Here is a 15668-nt window from a genome sequence, read left to right as displayed (position 1 = left end):
TAGGAACAACCTCAACACCCACATTCTCTCACACAGGAAAAAGTGTGGGGAGTGAAACAGTGCTTTACGGTCAGAGAGTCTTTGTTTCTGGTGACGCTGATCAGTCGTAGCGTTGGTTTGGGGAAGAAGGGGCTCGTGCTGGTTCCAGCTGCAACTGGCCGAGCCGCAGCACACTAATCCAGTTAGGTGACTTTCACAGTGAGATAAGCAGAGAGTAGAACCCTGACATGCCAGCCAAGTGCAGAGACCAGCAACAGACATAGATGAAAGTCCATGTTCTCAGTTTTCACTTCTGCTCATACAACTCAGAATGGTAGATAAGCTAGGGAGGGAAAAGAGGAGGGAGGAAGGGAGAAAGCGGTGAAACATAAGTGGCTGGAGGTGGAAGAGAGGGAGAAAGGACAAATGCAAGGTGAGAGAAAGGAAAGCAAAAAAGAAAGGAAGGAAGAGAGTGACGCATGGAATTAAGAATGAAAGAATGCTGAAACAAAAGGGATTACAGAGGAAGCAGGAAACATAAAGGACATAATAAAAAGAGATTAGGATGGATGGAGGAAGGAGGAAGGGGGAAGGAAATTAATTTAAAAAAAAGAAGGATGAAACAAAAAGTACAGAAGGATACAAGTGAAATATAGAGGAAATTAGGATTGATGAGGGTCAGGAAAGAAAAAAACATGATAAAGTGTCAAGAGGACAAAAGATGTCCTTGTCTTCATCTTCTCCTCTTTGCATCCCAGTTGGGATCAAAATCCATTTGTTCCTCATCAGGGTTCCCGACACTAGCTCAGGGCATAATTAGTCCCAGTGTGGGGAAGATCAAGGGTCCTGTGGATCATGGATCCTAAGAGCAGAGCCAAGTCTCTAGATTATCTTGTGTAGAGAAGGGTGTCATCCCGAGAGGGTGTCCTGTGATCCATGAGAGCTACTGACCACTGCAGGTCTGGCAACAAAGGACTGGATCAAAGTTGGTGGTCGTAATGTTATGGCTCAGCAGTGATGCCTCATATGAATGGATGGGGAGAGTTGTCGAGTGAAGAATGTGTGGAGGCAAAGAGACAAACTAGGAGGAGAAAGAAGAGGAAGAAAGGTGGGATGAAGGTAGCATGAGGAAGTAATCAAGGCATTAACAGAAAAAAAGCAGAAAGGAAAAAATGAAGGAGAGGAAGAAGGATAAAAAGGAAAAGTGAGAGAACATGAAAGGTGAAAGAACAATAAAGGAAGGGATCTGAAGAAAGAAAAAAAAGTAGCTTTAAGGAAGTGAGACATAGGGTGTAGAGAGGAATAGTGAGATGAGATGAAAGACAATATGGGAACGAAGGGAAGGAGATGGTGAGTGGAAAAGAAAGTAGGCAGTGAAGACTAAGAATATAAGTTAGGGATGGAAAAGACAAAAACGATAAATGTGAATGGAATTAAAAGAAAGGGTAAGAAAGGTAAATAAATTAAGGTAAAAAGGGAGGATGAAGAAAGGTAGCAAGGAAAGAGGTTCATCTATGACGATACAAGGAAGGAAGAAAATGGAAAGAAGAAAGGATGGCGATTGTAAATACAGATTGTAAATAAATAATACATGGAAGTATGTAAAAGATATGAAAAAAGTAAGAAATGAAGGAAGAGCAGGAAATAAAAAGAAATGAAAGAAAGCAGGAAAAGCAGGAAGGACGGTTATTTGTAGTCTTGGAGTTAAACTTGTGAGTGGCGGCTCTCCATTATCATCTGCCACACACACATTTGGAAAGGAGCCAGTGTGTGTTTGTGTGGAGGAGCAGATGGGGGTCCGGGCCCGGCATGTTGTTGGTGCCGACACCAGAGTCCCTCTGGACCCACGGTTACTTTGAGTTCAAGACTGGTGGACTGACTCTGGTGCCTGCTGTCCTCGCCGCAGACCTGCGAGTAACCTTCTCAGCAGGGATCAGATCTGGAGGACCCTTTAGATCCCCAGTTCCCCAGGCAGTGAGCTACTTTCTAAATGACATTGATATACTGATCTACGTGTCTCGGTACCTGAGGGGCCGATTTTCTCGCCCGTCGTAGATGTGGAAGAAAACCTCCAGCTCCTCTCCGAGGTTGGCACTCATCAGACTCTTGACATGGACGAAGAGGTGATGCGTGCTCGCCGCCGTGGAGGTCTCCTTCTTCCGATGTCGGTGCTCCATCTGGAGAGGAGAGGAGTAACAGAGTCAGGTGATGTCTTTGAAGTGAATCGGCACTTAAAATAACACATCCCTCAAATGTCATGTCCAGATTATGTCTACAATGTGAAATCATGCAGTTATGTCTCAGCAGATTTCCATGTTCTAGAATATTGCCCTTAAATTAAATCGCTTTGCATAAGATTTACATCAGGATATGTCTCTATAGATTTTTAATGATGTCTTTCTAGGTTACGTCTATAAAAGATCCCACGCTAGATTCTTCCGCCATAAATAATATTTCTGGACAAATCCGTCTCACTCGCTTGTTTCTCTAGATTACTTCAAAAACCATTTTAGAAATAAAAATGCAAAGGTCATATACAAAAATATTTGATTGTCCATTCAACATGTTGTATTGGACTAAAAAGTGTGTCTAAAGTTCCCTCTAATTTTAACATCAGACGTACGGTCATCAGTCAGTATCACATCTATTTAATATTAACTTGGGTTAATTATTGATTTATTTTATAAACCGGTATTTCACATCTTCAAGAAGAGATCAGTGTCAGTCCATGATTGTTACCCATGGAAAATATTGATTTATCACATCTTAGATTTGCTATTTAAATTATCTTAAACCTAATTAGTGGTTGACTATTTAAAATGTGTTATAAATGATATTTTGGTTAATAAAATAATTAATTAGAAACAATGAATAAAATAAAGAATAACAAATGTGCATTTTAAACAAAACAGAGTATATTAGGAAGGTGGAGCGCGGCTCTAAGTTTATTTCTTAAGTCTAAATGACTTTTGAGGAATTTAGAAAGTCTCGTTTATTTTCAGACAATCGTAGCACAAAATCTGCAAAAATCTGACGTGCAAATCTTGCAGCCTCTAGATGGCACGATCACAGTCAAGCCATCAGACCCGAAGAAGAATGAAGAAATGTCCAAGAGAAAACCACTCTAGTAAAATGAAAGTATACGAAAGTAAAATGATGAATGTTTTATTCAGGTCTCTACAAATCTAAACGTTTTCTTTCTTGTTTACAAATCCCCCGATATCTTAAAGTTCATGAACTGTAATCTGCAATGTTTGACACCAGTCTCTGTGGCGCATGGTAAATATCAGTGGCTGAGACCCAGAAGCATCTGGTTCAATTACTGCCTTTGGTATTGATCTTTTTTTATACATATATATATATATATATATAAAAAATTGTGTTGAAGCTACAGCAGCAAACTTGCCACCCATTCACTTGTTTATTTTTTTGCAGTGTTGAGGCATTATTTATATATTTAGCTATTTAGCCAACAACATAAAGTTGACACACCAAAACTTACAAATATCTTTGATCAGATTTTTTGTTTTACTGTTACTTGTGGTGGCACTTTCAGATTTCAGACCGGTATCATTACATGGCAGATTACACTTGATGAACTTTAAGATATCGGGGGCTTTGTAAACAAGAAAGAAAGCAGTTTGCAGAAACCTGAATAAAAGACTCAATCATTTTACTTTTGTTTACTTTCATTTTACTAGTGTTTTTTTCTTGGACATTTCTTCATTCTTCTTCACGGCTACCGTAATGTTCTGTCATTACGCGTCTGATGACTTGACTGTGAACATCTAGTGGCTGTTATATAAGTTGCAAGATTTTTGAAGATTTTGTGCAACGATTGTCTGAAAATAAACAAGACTTGAAAGTGGCGGATCTGTGTAGTTGCAAGACTTGAAAATAAGAATACTTGTAATTGCTGATCCACATGTAAAATTTTGTTCCACACGCAAAATTTTAAGTTTAACACATCTGTTTTTTTTCTTTTCGTAAATTAAAATAATACATTTACAAATAAAAATGTTTGTTTTTTATACAAGTCACAAATATGACTTTTGCATTTGTGGATATCTACCATTGAATATTTACAGATCACACTTTCACAAGTTACAAATATTCTTACACAAATATAAGCCCATAGGCTCCTGTGTGCATGGATGGCCAAACGTGAACTGTTATAAGATAGATCTCAGTATGAAGTCAACACTGTTGTATTCAAATGTTGTTAAATGCTTTGTGTCCCTGGTCTGTGAAAAGCGTTTTATATCCCACCGCTGCCACCAATGTAACCGAGCGGCCTTCGTATAGAGCGGCAGAAAAAGTGAACAGCAGACAATATTCCGTTGGTGCGAGCAGCAGTCAACACCATTTAGTTTCCATTTTTTCTCTTCCCAACTTTTGCATGCAGACACTCTCAACAATCCAGCAACAACGAAAGCACTTCAGACCGAGCCCCGCAACATTATTCTTACAGAACAGAACAGTCCGTTACAAATAAAATGTAATTACCTAAGTTACGATGACTTGATCACGCCGTTGTGTTATGAATAGTTGGAGATGCTAAGACCCGACTTACGTAGCTTGCTCAAAGCGTATCCCGACAACTCTGGCCCGCGCTGGTTTTCAAACCGACTAAGACCCCGCAAAGCTGCCCAACCAGATGCCCGCACCCTAAATGTATAAAATGCAAATGTAATCTGCTTAAAATGAAGATAAACCAAAATCTGAGTTGGTTCTTTCTTTTTTCAGCGCAACCAAGATCTTTTGGTGCGCTCAGACCCGTCAGCTGTGCGCAGTTAAGCACGTGTGCAGTTTAGAGGTAACATTGGTTGCGACTGATTTCGGAAATTGAGGAGAAAGCTGAGGAAAGCTGCTAAGGGCTCAAAGAAGGCCAAAAACATTGGATGCAATTTGATTAATATAGTAAGTCAGTAAGTAAATTTTAAAATGTGTAAAGCGCTTTAACAATCAAAAACAATACACAGTTAAAATAAATATTTCAAAAGGGCCAAGACGCATAAGACAAACACAGGAGTCCCAGAAATCAGGGAAAAGCCTGCGTAAATAAAAATGTCTTAAGAATTAAGAATATGTGATCGACTTAGCAATATTTACTGAAACCTTCCATGGAATGAAATGAAGAAAAAGAGGCTATTCAAGCTATTATTTACCAATAATAGGGAAGTCGTTAGCACGACTGTTTTCTGCCAGTTTGTTCTTTGCGGGCGGATAAGGCTGAAAACGAAAAATCTGTCTTAGTCCGGACACAGAGGAGTTCACAGTGGTCATTTTGAGCCCACGAAGAGCTCTGTTGGACCCGTGAGAAGGTAGCCAAGCTGACCCAAGTGCCCTTTATAGTTATAGATATAAAAACTACATATGTACTCCAGTTCCTGCCTTAAGAGTCTGTGTCCTAAAAACACACCTGCAGTCCATACAAAATGGGAAACCAGACAGTCATACATTTAAATGCAAGTCCTAGAGCAGACACACAGACACACACTACTGAAAAAACGCAATACCAGGAGGTAAAAATCTCATAAACAAAGTCTTGGAAACATCGATGTTAACAGCAGCTAATGTATGCGAATACATTGTGTGTGACTATGTGTGCATGTTTGTGTGTGTTGTGTCATACAGGTGTGAGTCTCGTTTTGCCCTCCTTCTTGTTTTAGACACAACAAAATAAACCGATTAAGATCCTCAATTATCCCAAAGTGTGTGTGTGAGTGGTCGTGTGTGTCTGCGTGTGCATCTGTGTGTGCGCTGTGTCAGGGAAGGGAAACGGTAACCATGGCAACTGGAAACTGGAAGGAATTCCACGGAGGAAACAGAGGAAAGACATATTATTTATATGGAATTCTGTTTGTTGCTTTGTTTTTGAAGATTTTCAAATAAACAACATCTGTATGTGTAACACTGAGCTGTAGCCATGAACTCACCAGTCTGTACAGTTCTGTAACGCTGATCTCATCTGGGTCCACCATGCTGAAATCTTGTCTCGGAACCAGGTCCAACCCCAGTTGTCTGAGAAACACAATTCGATGACATCAGAAAGAGGACCAATGGAAGACCAGCAGGGGAGTATGGATGGATGAACAACACCATGAACACAAGAGTCAGGATGTGCTGCACTCACTCGTTGCCCCAGTCCAACCGGGCTGTGATGTGCTGCTTGACATCCCGCATGCGGTCATGTGTCAGGTGACCCACCAGAACCTGACGCCGCAGGTCCAGGATCTCATTCATCACGTGCCAGAGTCGGTGGAACAAGTCGCCCTCATTCTTCTGCCGGCGTCAGTCAGAGAAAGAAAAAGGAGAGACGACAGAATGAGGATGACGGACCAGAACCCTCAGAACCGGAGCGAGGAGAAAACATCAGAGGAACATCAGAGGAGCCTTAAATGGATCTGAGCCAGCGTCCTGCTGATATTTAACACCAATCTGTGCTCTTTAGTGGAGCAGATCAGAGGCAACGATGACTTGGTCAATACACAGAATAATCCTGAAAGTCCTGTCTGTTTACATTAACATGATTTTAAATGAGAGGGATTGTTTAGTCTTATCAAATATTTAAAATGATCCGTTTTCATGACACAGAAATGAAACTGTTAAATGTAGAGACGAAGTGCACATGTTAGCTCACATTCAGTGAAAAGCATTTGAACAACAAGGCTAACTCCAGAGGAATGTCGCTGAAGGCTAACAGCAGATGATAAATAAATAACCTGAGAATAAATTACTGTGAGTGAAAACTGATCTGAATCTCAACTCAGTAATAGACAGATTTTAAGAGGTTAGTGGGAACGCTTTAGAAAAAACCTTTCTAATCTTTAAACATTAGCTCAAGCTAGATGTGAAGACATTTTAGTAGGGAAACTGAAATGATTAAATATTAAATATGGTTTATAGTGTATCACTGTAAGAAACGCAGAATGACAAATAAATAATTTATCATGACTTCAACAGTAGTTAGCTAGTGTTAGCTTAAGCTATAGCTAAGGGCTTTTGAACGTCGACAAAGTACAAATTGTTTAATGTTCATTGAAATCATTTTTTCAAAACGTTTTCAAACGCTTTATTAGACATTGAAATATTTTTGTTCTGTTGTTCACCAAATACTTTTTAATACCATTATTAATGTATACGAGCATCAATCTATTTAAAAGCATGAGAGCAATGTTCATACCACATAGAGTTGTTTCCACATGGCGCCCCAGTCTCGTAGCGTCGACGTCATCTCTGTGATAACTGAATCCTCCACCGGGAGCACCGTTTCAAATTGCCTGAAATCAATCAATCAATCATCAGATCATGAGAGAGGAAGTGAGGAAGCCAAAATGAGACAAAACATCAGGAATTTTAAAAAAAAAAGGAAGTGAAAACTTTACTCACCCTTTATTCTTGACGTCAGCATTCTTCAAGTGGATGTAGCTGGATGGAAAAATCCCCTTTTGGACAAAGATAAAAAATATAATTGTTTGACTTTTTGTGCTCCAGATGAAGAGAGTTACTCTAAAATGGCTTTGAAACTACTAACATGACAACATTTTTATCCGAAAAGTCAATAGGCCAACAGTCACAACAACTTCTAGGACAACTAAGATGAATCAAAAACGTGATATCATTGGGGGGATGGGGGGAATGTTGAACATTTTACCTAAAGCGATAGTTCACCCAATATTCAAACTTTGGGATTATTTTAAGAATAATCAGTTCCTTTTTAGAGTCATAAAAAAGTACATCCATTTTAAAGAAGCAACTAAGCGCTCAGGGACGAATTTCTTCCAAAAAGATGCTTAAAAACATCCATATAACTCCATACTGCTCATCTGTAATGTTCATCCTGTATTGAAGCCTCGAAGAGAAGAATTGTTCCAAAAAAATATATATATATATATTTTACACTCTTTTGTGGCAGATGTAAGCTCCAGTTGCTTATTAAAATGGATGTACAGTTTTACCTATAACTCTAAAAAGGAACATTTTACTGAAAATAAACCCAACCCTTCGTCAACATGAGGGTGAGTAGAAAATGAGTGAAGTTTTAGTTTTGGGTGAACTATGACTTTAACAGAAAGTGAGTCAGACTGATGGAACCATATGACTCAACCTGCTAGACTATGGGTGACCAACATTTTGCACGCAGGCACCAAAGGAGTAGCGCATGTGCCTGTTCAAAAAATATTTTCATACATTTTATTAAATTTAATTTTGTGTTTCCTATATTTTTGCCCCATTAGTATTTATTGAAGTTATTAGTGTATAACAGTAATATAATTCATTATGTATAATAATATATAAAGACATTTTAAAAGTGTTGATGGTAACTGGTAACTGATGGTAGCTCTTCGGGTCACGCGGTGCCCTCAGAGAAGCTTGCAGCTGCAAAAAGGTTGGTGACCCCGAACCTAGACAGATTTTTTTTGTAAGATATTAGGACATTTCCGTTGAGAGATTCTTAGAGTGCAAACAACATAATTTGAGCTGTTGTGGAAGTGACTCACTAAAACTTTTATCTAAAGTACACAAGTCACAAACACATTAACTCACTCACCTTGACATTTGGATTCTTCAGGATGAATCCTCGGAACCAGCCTGCCAGTAGAACATAAATTAGAATTTGACATTAAATGTTTACATAACTTTGACATCATTTGTGTGACATTACTGAGGAGGAATTATCTTTAATTACAAAATATAATCCAACACGTATTTACAGTTTACATCCAGGAACAGACGTTCCAGTGCAGCAGTATAAGGAATTTGAGGTTTTAAGAAATACATTTGTTGTAGTTCAGGTCAAAAAGAAGCTATAAGTTATTTAAATAACCTTAACTTAATGTATAAATATGTGAGCTGTTGTGTCAGATTTAACACAACACAAAAGTGTGAGTAGCATACACTTGCACTTTTTTATAATGTGATATATATTATTTACTCAACAGGAAACATGTATTATTATGTTTTAGTCTAGTATTTTACATTGTTCATTATTGTAATAGATCATCGAACAAACAACACAGGAGTGTAAAATATGTACAAATAATATTAATTTATTAATAATTGAGTGTGTGGATATTTTTAAATAACGTGTACACCTATAATTATGTCTCTAAAATTCAATGCATTACAACAGCACGCATTAGCAGCACATTTTGTTTTGATTGTTTAAGCGCTTTGTGACCCTGGTCTAGAAAAGCGCTATACAAATAAAAATTACTAACTTACTTACATTTGTACTTACTTACTTTACTTTAAACATTTATTACATTTTTAAAGTAACGTTTTCCATTCATTAATTTTCTGCTGCTTATTCCCTTATGGGGAAAATAGGGGGGCTGGAGCCTATCCCAGTATCTTCCCGCGGGAGGCAGGGGACACATCCTGAACAGAACACCAGTCTGGCAGGACAGGACACACAAAGACCTACAAAAAGTTTCCCAAAATTCCCAATCAACCTCTGTATGTTTTTGAACTGTGGGAGGAAACTGGAGTGCCCAGGGTAAACCGGTGCAACATGGGGAGAACATACAAACTCCACACAGTTGCTTCCCTACTGACCTGGAAGCAAACCTGCAACCGTCGTGCTGTGACGTAATTGGCTACTGTCCGTGTGTGATTTATTGTTTTGAAAAATAGTACTTACACATTTCAACATGCATTAGGGCCTCAGATAATTAAAGAAAGTTACGACTTAATACAATGTCAGACGGAGTGGCAGACCTGTGTTCTCCTTCAGTGACATCATCACTGTGTCTGAAATTACTATCATGATTGTAATGACTATTATTATGGCAGCTGCTGCTGTCGTGCTCCTAAATTATCATTTCAACCACTTTCCACAAAGCAGCCCCACCGATGCGCAGCGAAAACAGGAAGATGCGATAAACTCCTGAAGAAAAAACATGTTAATATGGTTTTGCTTTTGAGCCCATGAGCTTGTTCTGCTGAATCCCCAAACTGAAGCGAAAACCGAAGAAGCTCTTTGACCTAATCTGCCTGCTATTGTGCTGCGATCCAGATAACAGCATTAGCTACCAGATAAGATGCAAATGTGGCACATTAGCTAATCTTTACTGAAGCGAAGACACTGAAAAGCAGTAAGCTGTTGCCTCAGCGTTTTTTAACAATCACTGAGTTTCACTGTACTTAGTCTTCTCGTAAAACCATTTTGGCTACTTAGGAACCAGCTTTTGATCTCACACACCTTCATTAGTTTTCTTCTACTTATCCAAGGCCGGATCACAGGGGGAGCAGTGAAGAGGTCCAGACTCCCAGAAGAAACAACCTCTAGTTCTTTTGAAGGTGTTGGAGTGACACAATTGGAGTTCATTCTAATAGTCTCTAAGACAATGTCCTGGGTCGGCCCCAGGTCCTTCACCATCCCATATCGAAAGCCTTGTATTTTTGCACTCAGGAAGCAGTGTTCAGGTACCAGACTGAGATCATTATTTCACATTGTTGATGAGGAAGAAGAAGGGAACATATTTTTAGTGTGAGGGTTAAAATGGAAATCAGAGCCAGCAGGGGCTTTAAAGTAGCGAGAAACCTATGAATCTGATTGGCTCCTTTATGCATATTTTCTGAGATTAATAACCAGCATATGTAAAGCCTTTTAAATCTTTTTTTACCTTCTGGACTGAAATATTTACAGTTATCCAGGAGCCCAGAAAATACACTTTATTTATTTAGAACCTCTCTCAAGCACCAGAGCTTCTTCACTTTCCACCCCAGTCTTGACCTTCATCATCGTTCTTTATCTTAACCTCTTCATGTCAACTGTTAACACAACTGGGAAACTTCTTGGTCACATAAAAAGACCTGATCATAATTTTATCTATTTGGCTACATTATAATAAGTGTCTTTATTGACTGTACGTTACCTTCACATTTCTCCAGGATCTGCACCGTGTCTCCGATCTCCAAAGGAAGTCCATGCTGGACCGTCCCTCGAAAACTGGCGAGCACTGAAAAGAAAGAGAGAAAACTTTATTTTGATCCCAAATCTAGATAGACGTTAAAACACCATGATTTCTTCTGATGGCGCAGTGCATGACAGCCTACTGCCACCAGTGTGAGTTTGAAGAGAGCAATTTAGCGTCTACTAAAAAGGATAATGTTACTGACTTAATAAACTATCTACGGCAAATGTGGGAAATTTGGTCCCGCAAAGTAATTTTACGTGGTCCACCGGATAGTTTGACCAAAGTACTAGGTCAACCTGCGACCTAGAATGCTTAAATATTTTGGCCCACTGTGTGATTGAGAAGAATGAAAGAAAGTGGTACAAAGTTAAAACAGCTCCAAGGGCTAAAACAAAAATTTGATTTATCTGAGAGTACTTTTTTTTAACTTGTTTTTTTAGAAAATATCGACATATATCACAATATCTTTTTCCACAATAATGTATTTCTATTTGACAGCACTGTAGCGATACTTTTTTCAAAAAAGTACATTTAAATACACTTTGTGCTTCAAATCATATTATACTTTTACCATGATTTTATAATGGCTGAAGTTCAATAAAGTATGTTTAAAATAAAATAATTCTATATTTGTGTCCTACATAGCTGATCAATTACATTTTGCGAGATCCTGGCGATGACTGAGGACATTTAAATTCTGCAACACTAGATTCAAGTACTCAGACAATACTTCAAATATCCTTGTTGCTACAGTATCTTAAAATATCTTATCACTGTCCCTCTATCATGACATGTATCGTATCACCAGATTCCTGCTAATACACACCCTAGCCAGGACCTCCTCCTAGTTGAACAAGAGGGAGGGTCGAAGAGGACTTGTAACGCCTTGTTTCCACTGAGAATAGAAGCGTCTCTGGCGCAGTCAAGACTCATCGCGCTACAGCAAAGTAGAAATTTGCTAGCTTTACACTGTACTTCTATTTTTGTCGCTAACCACGTCCATACACAGCAGACTGTATTGTTCAGACATGAAGTAGGACTCATTGGATCGGTTAAATTTTCCAAGTGAAACAGTTTGTACGAATTTTAAGATGAAATAAATGCGTTATGACCATTTTCAGACACAATATCGCAGTTGATATGTGACGTCATGGACAAGTATATTAAGAATATACATGATAATGTGATAACGTAAAGAGGAAAAGTAAGCGATCAGGATATCAGGGCATTCACACAACAGGAGGCTTTCTTTCAAAAGTAAGAGCAGAGCATATTATAAAAAACAGCACACATGTGGAATCATTATTCTTTATTTAACCACGCTCGTCCTATAAGCAGCAGACCAACACTACTCTGCTGCCACACAAACCCGCTAAACAACCCACAACCTTTTTTCAGCTGGCACCTTCACACTTGGACATGCTGGGCTTGTCAAAGTGGAAAGCAATAACCAGCAAAAGGCCCGGGAGGGAACTGGGCTGAATTTTATTTCTACCGCCTGCCAGTTACAGAGAATTCCCACTGCCGCGAGGGGATTATGTTTAATCCAGACCAATTTAAAGACGCCTGGAGACGCTGCCAGACACTGTGAGGAGGGTAAACGGCAGAAATGCTCAGGTGATTGTCCAGGAGCGGGAAAATATTTAAATAAACCACAATACATCGAAACCTCACATGTAACAACAGAGAAATTACATTTATTTTAAAATGTAGTTGTCTGAAAATATTGACCTAGGTCCTTGAGGTTTGCTGTGGAGACGCTCACTTCCACCACTAATGGGAGCCTTTGGGTTGCAGACTTGGGTCCAGTATGCTGGAGGTAATAGTGCCTTTACAGAAAATACTTTGCAATTGTGATCCACCGTGAGTTAGAGAAGTGTGAAGTGCCATCCCTACGTTGATGAGGAGTTGAAGTATGTTGCCTTGTTCATGGGCAAGTTAGGAAGGAGGACGACAGACTCATCATTGTGTCCTCTTATTCCTCTGGAGGGTAAGACGAGTAGTCTTCAGGCAGGAGCTCAAAGAACAATCGTTTCAAAACAGTCAGTTGACCCTGGTCACCATCAAACATCTGACTTTTTATGGGCTCTTGGCGTTATAGCAGCACTTACTTTTCTTCCATTTTTTTTTACCGACGATGGTATTAACAGTCATGAGCCTTGTTGTAGCACTCTCTAGCCATTATTTTAAAGGTGCTGGCCACTAAACCCCTCTATGGCCGACAGTGATTGGATTCATTTCCATAAATACTAACAGGACATTTTTAAATTCCCAAGAAGATAAAACTTAAAGACACAAGAGGCACTATGCCATGAGTGGAATTTCCTCAACATTGCAATTACTCTGTTCCAACACTGAGGAAAGCCAGAAACAAATACATTACATCTTATGTTCTTCCTCTTTAAATACTGCAGAACGTTATTCAATAACCAACTCTTATGCAGTTTTATCTTGGCCATGCTGTCCTACAGTGTGAGCAGACCCTACTGGCGTCTCCTGCACACAACAACCATCACAGCCGTTTTGATGAAAGCTGGTGCTGGACTGAATTATTGCGTCAAAGTGTTTTTCCAGAACACGTTTAAGAAGTTTCTTCTGTTCACGTCTGCTGAACAAATCATTCCGACCTATAAAAGTCTATAAAAAACAGGAAGTGAGGAATGTGTTGCCAGTTTATCTGCTGAAATGTTCAGACAATGTTTGAGTATCTTTGCACACATTTGTTAAACACACTACAGGCTGTACACCCTCCAGCAGCCCCCTGGAGCCCTGAACAGAGAATGCATTACATCTTCTGCTCACAGTACACTGGAGGAAACCTGACCCAGACGAGGGATTTGTCAAGTCCACATCAGACTTTGTAATAAAGTCAGAAGACCGACTGCTTATTCAAAGAAACATGAAACCATTTATGTGAATTTATTAGGTGACACACATAAATTACTCCACACACACACACACACACACACACACAGACGAGGCGACACAGTCCCAACACATGAATTAACAAAGTGACTTCCGCAGCTGCGGCCGGGTACATTATTGCCGTCACCACCGAAATCTGTCCATCACTCGGCATCTTGGAGACATGAAGGAATCGATTCGTCGCATTCTCTCGCTTGCAGTATGACGGATGTGCGGCATCATTCAGACGAGTAGCAGCAGAGAGAGAACCAAGCGTCAAGTAGACGAAAACTCTAAGAATAAACAGGCTGACGGACGAAGGAGCAAACGCAACTCGGGCATGAATATTGAAATAGTTTTCTCAGACAGAATCTCCTGATCCAACTCTCAACGGAAACCACTCTTGAGCCGGCAGATCTACTCCACGTCTCTGGACGATGTGCTCATGTTCTTCTCAGGAGGCCTTCAGGCTGAAGTATAACCAAAAAGGTAAACATCCAAGAAAGGTTGCACTGAAGAATGAGGTACAGAATGTTACCCAACACATTGAGCTCAACTAGTGGGTCGCAGAGTTGGGTATGTTCTGTGCATCTTTGTAGATTTTTATTTTGTGGTTTGATGATTTATGGATATGGGCATTGTTTTTGGTCATATGTTTTTTGTATTTAAAAAAATATTGCTTTCAAAATGTTTGGCTGAAATATATTAATTTATTTACAAATGTCTTGTGAATTTCAGGGGAAAACAACCTACAGAAAGTGTCATTTGGTTGAACCTCAAAAAGCCACAAGTAAGGCTGTTTCAGTACATCTTCAAATGTGCATTACAGCCACACAACTTTTGTTCCAGAATACCCTTCGTTTTTCCCCTGATAGTGAAAGAAATAACACCAAAACCTACAGACCTATCCGTCCATTGAGTCCTTCTCTGTCAAAGCTGAATCCTCAGTCTAAGCAAACATGCTCGCGTGGAGGCTCGTCTGCTTCCAGACTAATGCAGCCTCACGTTAAATTTGGGATGCTCGCTTTAATCCGATGGGAGTTGTGCTGTTGGTTAGAAGTGGATTGCTGCAGAGCCGCTCGGCTTTGGCTCACGTGTTTATTCAGTGTCAAGTCAAGAGTTGTCAAACTGAGTCACGTTTGGTTTGTGTTACAGGAGAAGCCAACAGCGGCGAGTTGTTCCATACACTCAGCAGGAATAGCAGAATGAGACTGTTCTGACACCAATTGCTATCTGTTTGTTTTACACTAAATTACATGCTAAATTTCACTCTGCAGTGGCGGTTAACATGCCTTTTAACCTCATTAGCTCGACCCTTTCTTCCCTCAACAGCGTCTCGCAGGCATCATCCACTCCCACGTGTTAATTATGCAGCATTTATTTCATTAATATGCTAATCTGGCAGCAACTGGTGGCATTACGGAAGCATGAATATTTAACAGTGTTGAGGGCGGAAACATGGACAGCATCTCTTTCACTGCCCAACTGGTCAACCAGTGTGAGAAATAATGTTTGCTCCCATTGTCTAGGAAAACTGAATACTTACACTCCATTCATGTCCAATAAAAGTGAAAACGTAACATTTACTTTGACCAACAGGCACGCATTCTGATCCAGATTTAACATAAATCTTATTCAAACTCCCACCAACGGAATTTCCTGAACGCCTCGCTCGCTACGTTATCGACAGTTAATGTAGTCGAGTATTTTTATATTCAGTCAGATGATGATAAATCTTTCTTCCGCAATATTTATACATTTGGTTTGGCTCTGTGGAGGAGACACTCGGTCGCCCACGAAAGACTCAAAGTAGATCCCTTGTTTCTACAAGCAAAGCTGGTTCAGGCATCTTGTCAGGAT

The 15668-nt window shown here is 39.6% G+C and overlaps 1 protein-coding gene across 2 annotated transcripts in view; it reads right to left on the bottom strand.

Moving 5' to 3' along the window:
• Positions 1-15668, bottom strand: part of dock4b (dedicator of cytokinesis 4b) — a 74113-nt gene that overhangs the window by 37113 nt on the left and 21332 nt on the right. For both annotated transcript variants that reach the window (XM_087787770.1, XM_087787771.1), the window contains exons 2-8: positions 10863-10946; positions 8534-8574; positions 7372-7427; positions 7166-7262; positions 6116-6264; positions 5919-6003; positions 2005-2156 (exon numbers count right to left, since the gene is read on the bottom strand). In XM_087787770.1, the coding sequence (XP_087643896.1) occupies positions 2005-2156; positions 5919-6003; positions 6116-6264; positions 7166-7262; positions 7372-7427; positions 8534-8574; positions 10863-10946 (664 nt within the window). The remainder of the gene's footprint in view (positions 1-2004; positions 2157-5918; positions 6004-6115; positions 6265-7165; positions 7263-7371; positions 7428-8533; positions 8575-10862; positions 10947-15668) is intronic.

Source organism: Callionymus lyra, chromosome 3, assembly GCF_982586985.1.
Source record: "Callionymus lyra chromosome 3, fCalLyr1.hap1.1, whole genome shotgun sequence".
In the NCBI taxonomy this organism is placed as follows: domain Eukaryota; kingdom Metazoa; phylum Chordata; class Actinopteri; order Syngnathiformes; family Callionymidae; genus Callionymus; species Callionymus lyra.
This window is presented reverse-complemented; position numbering and strand designations above follow the sequence as displayed.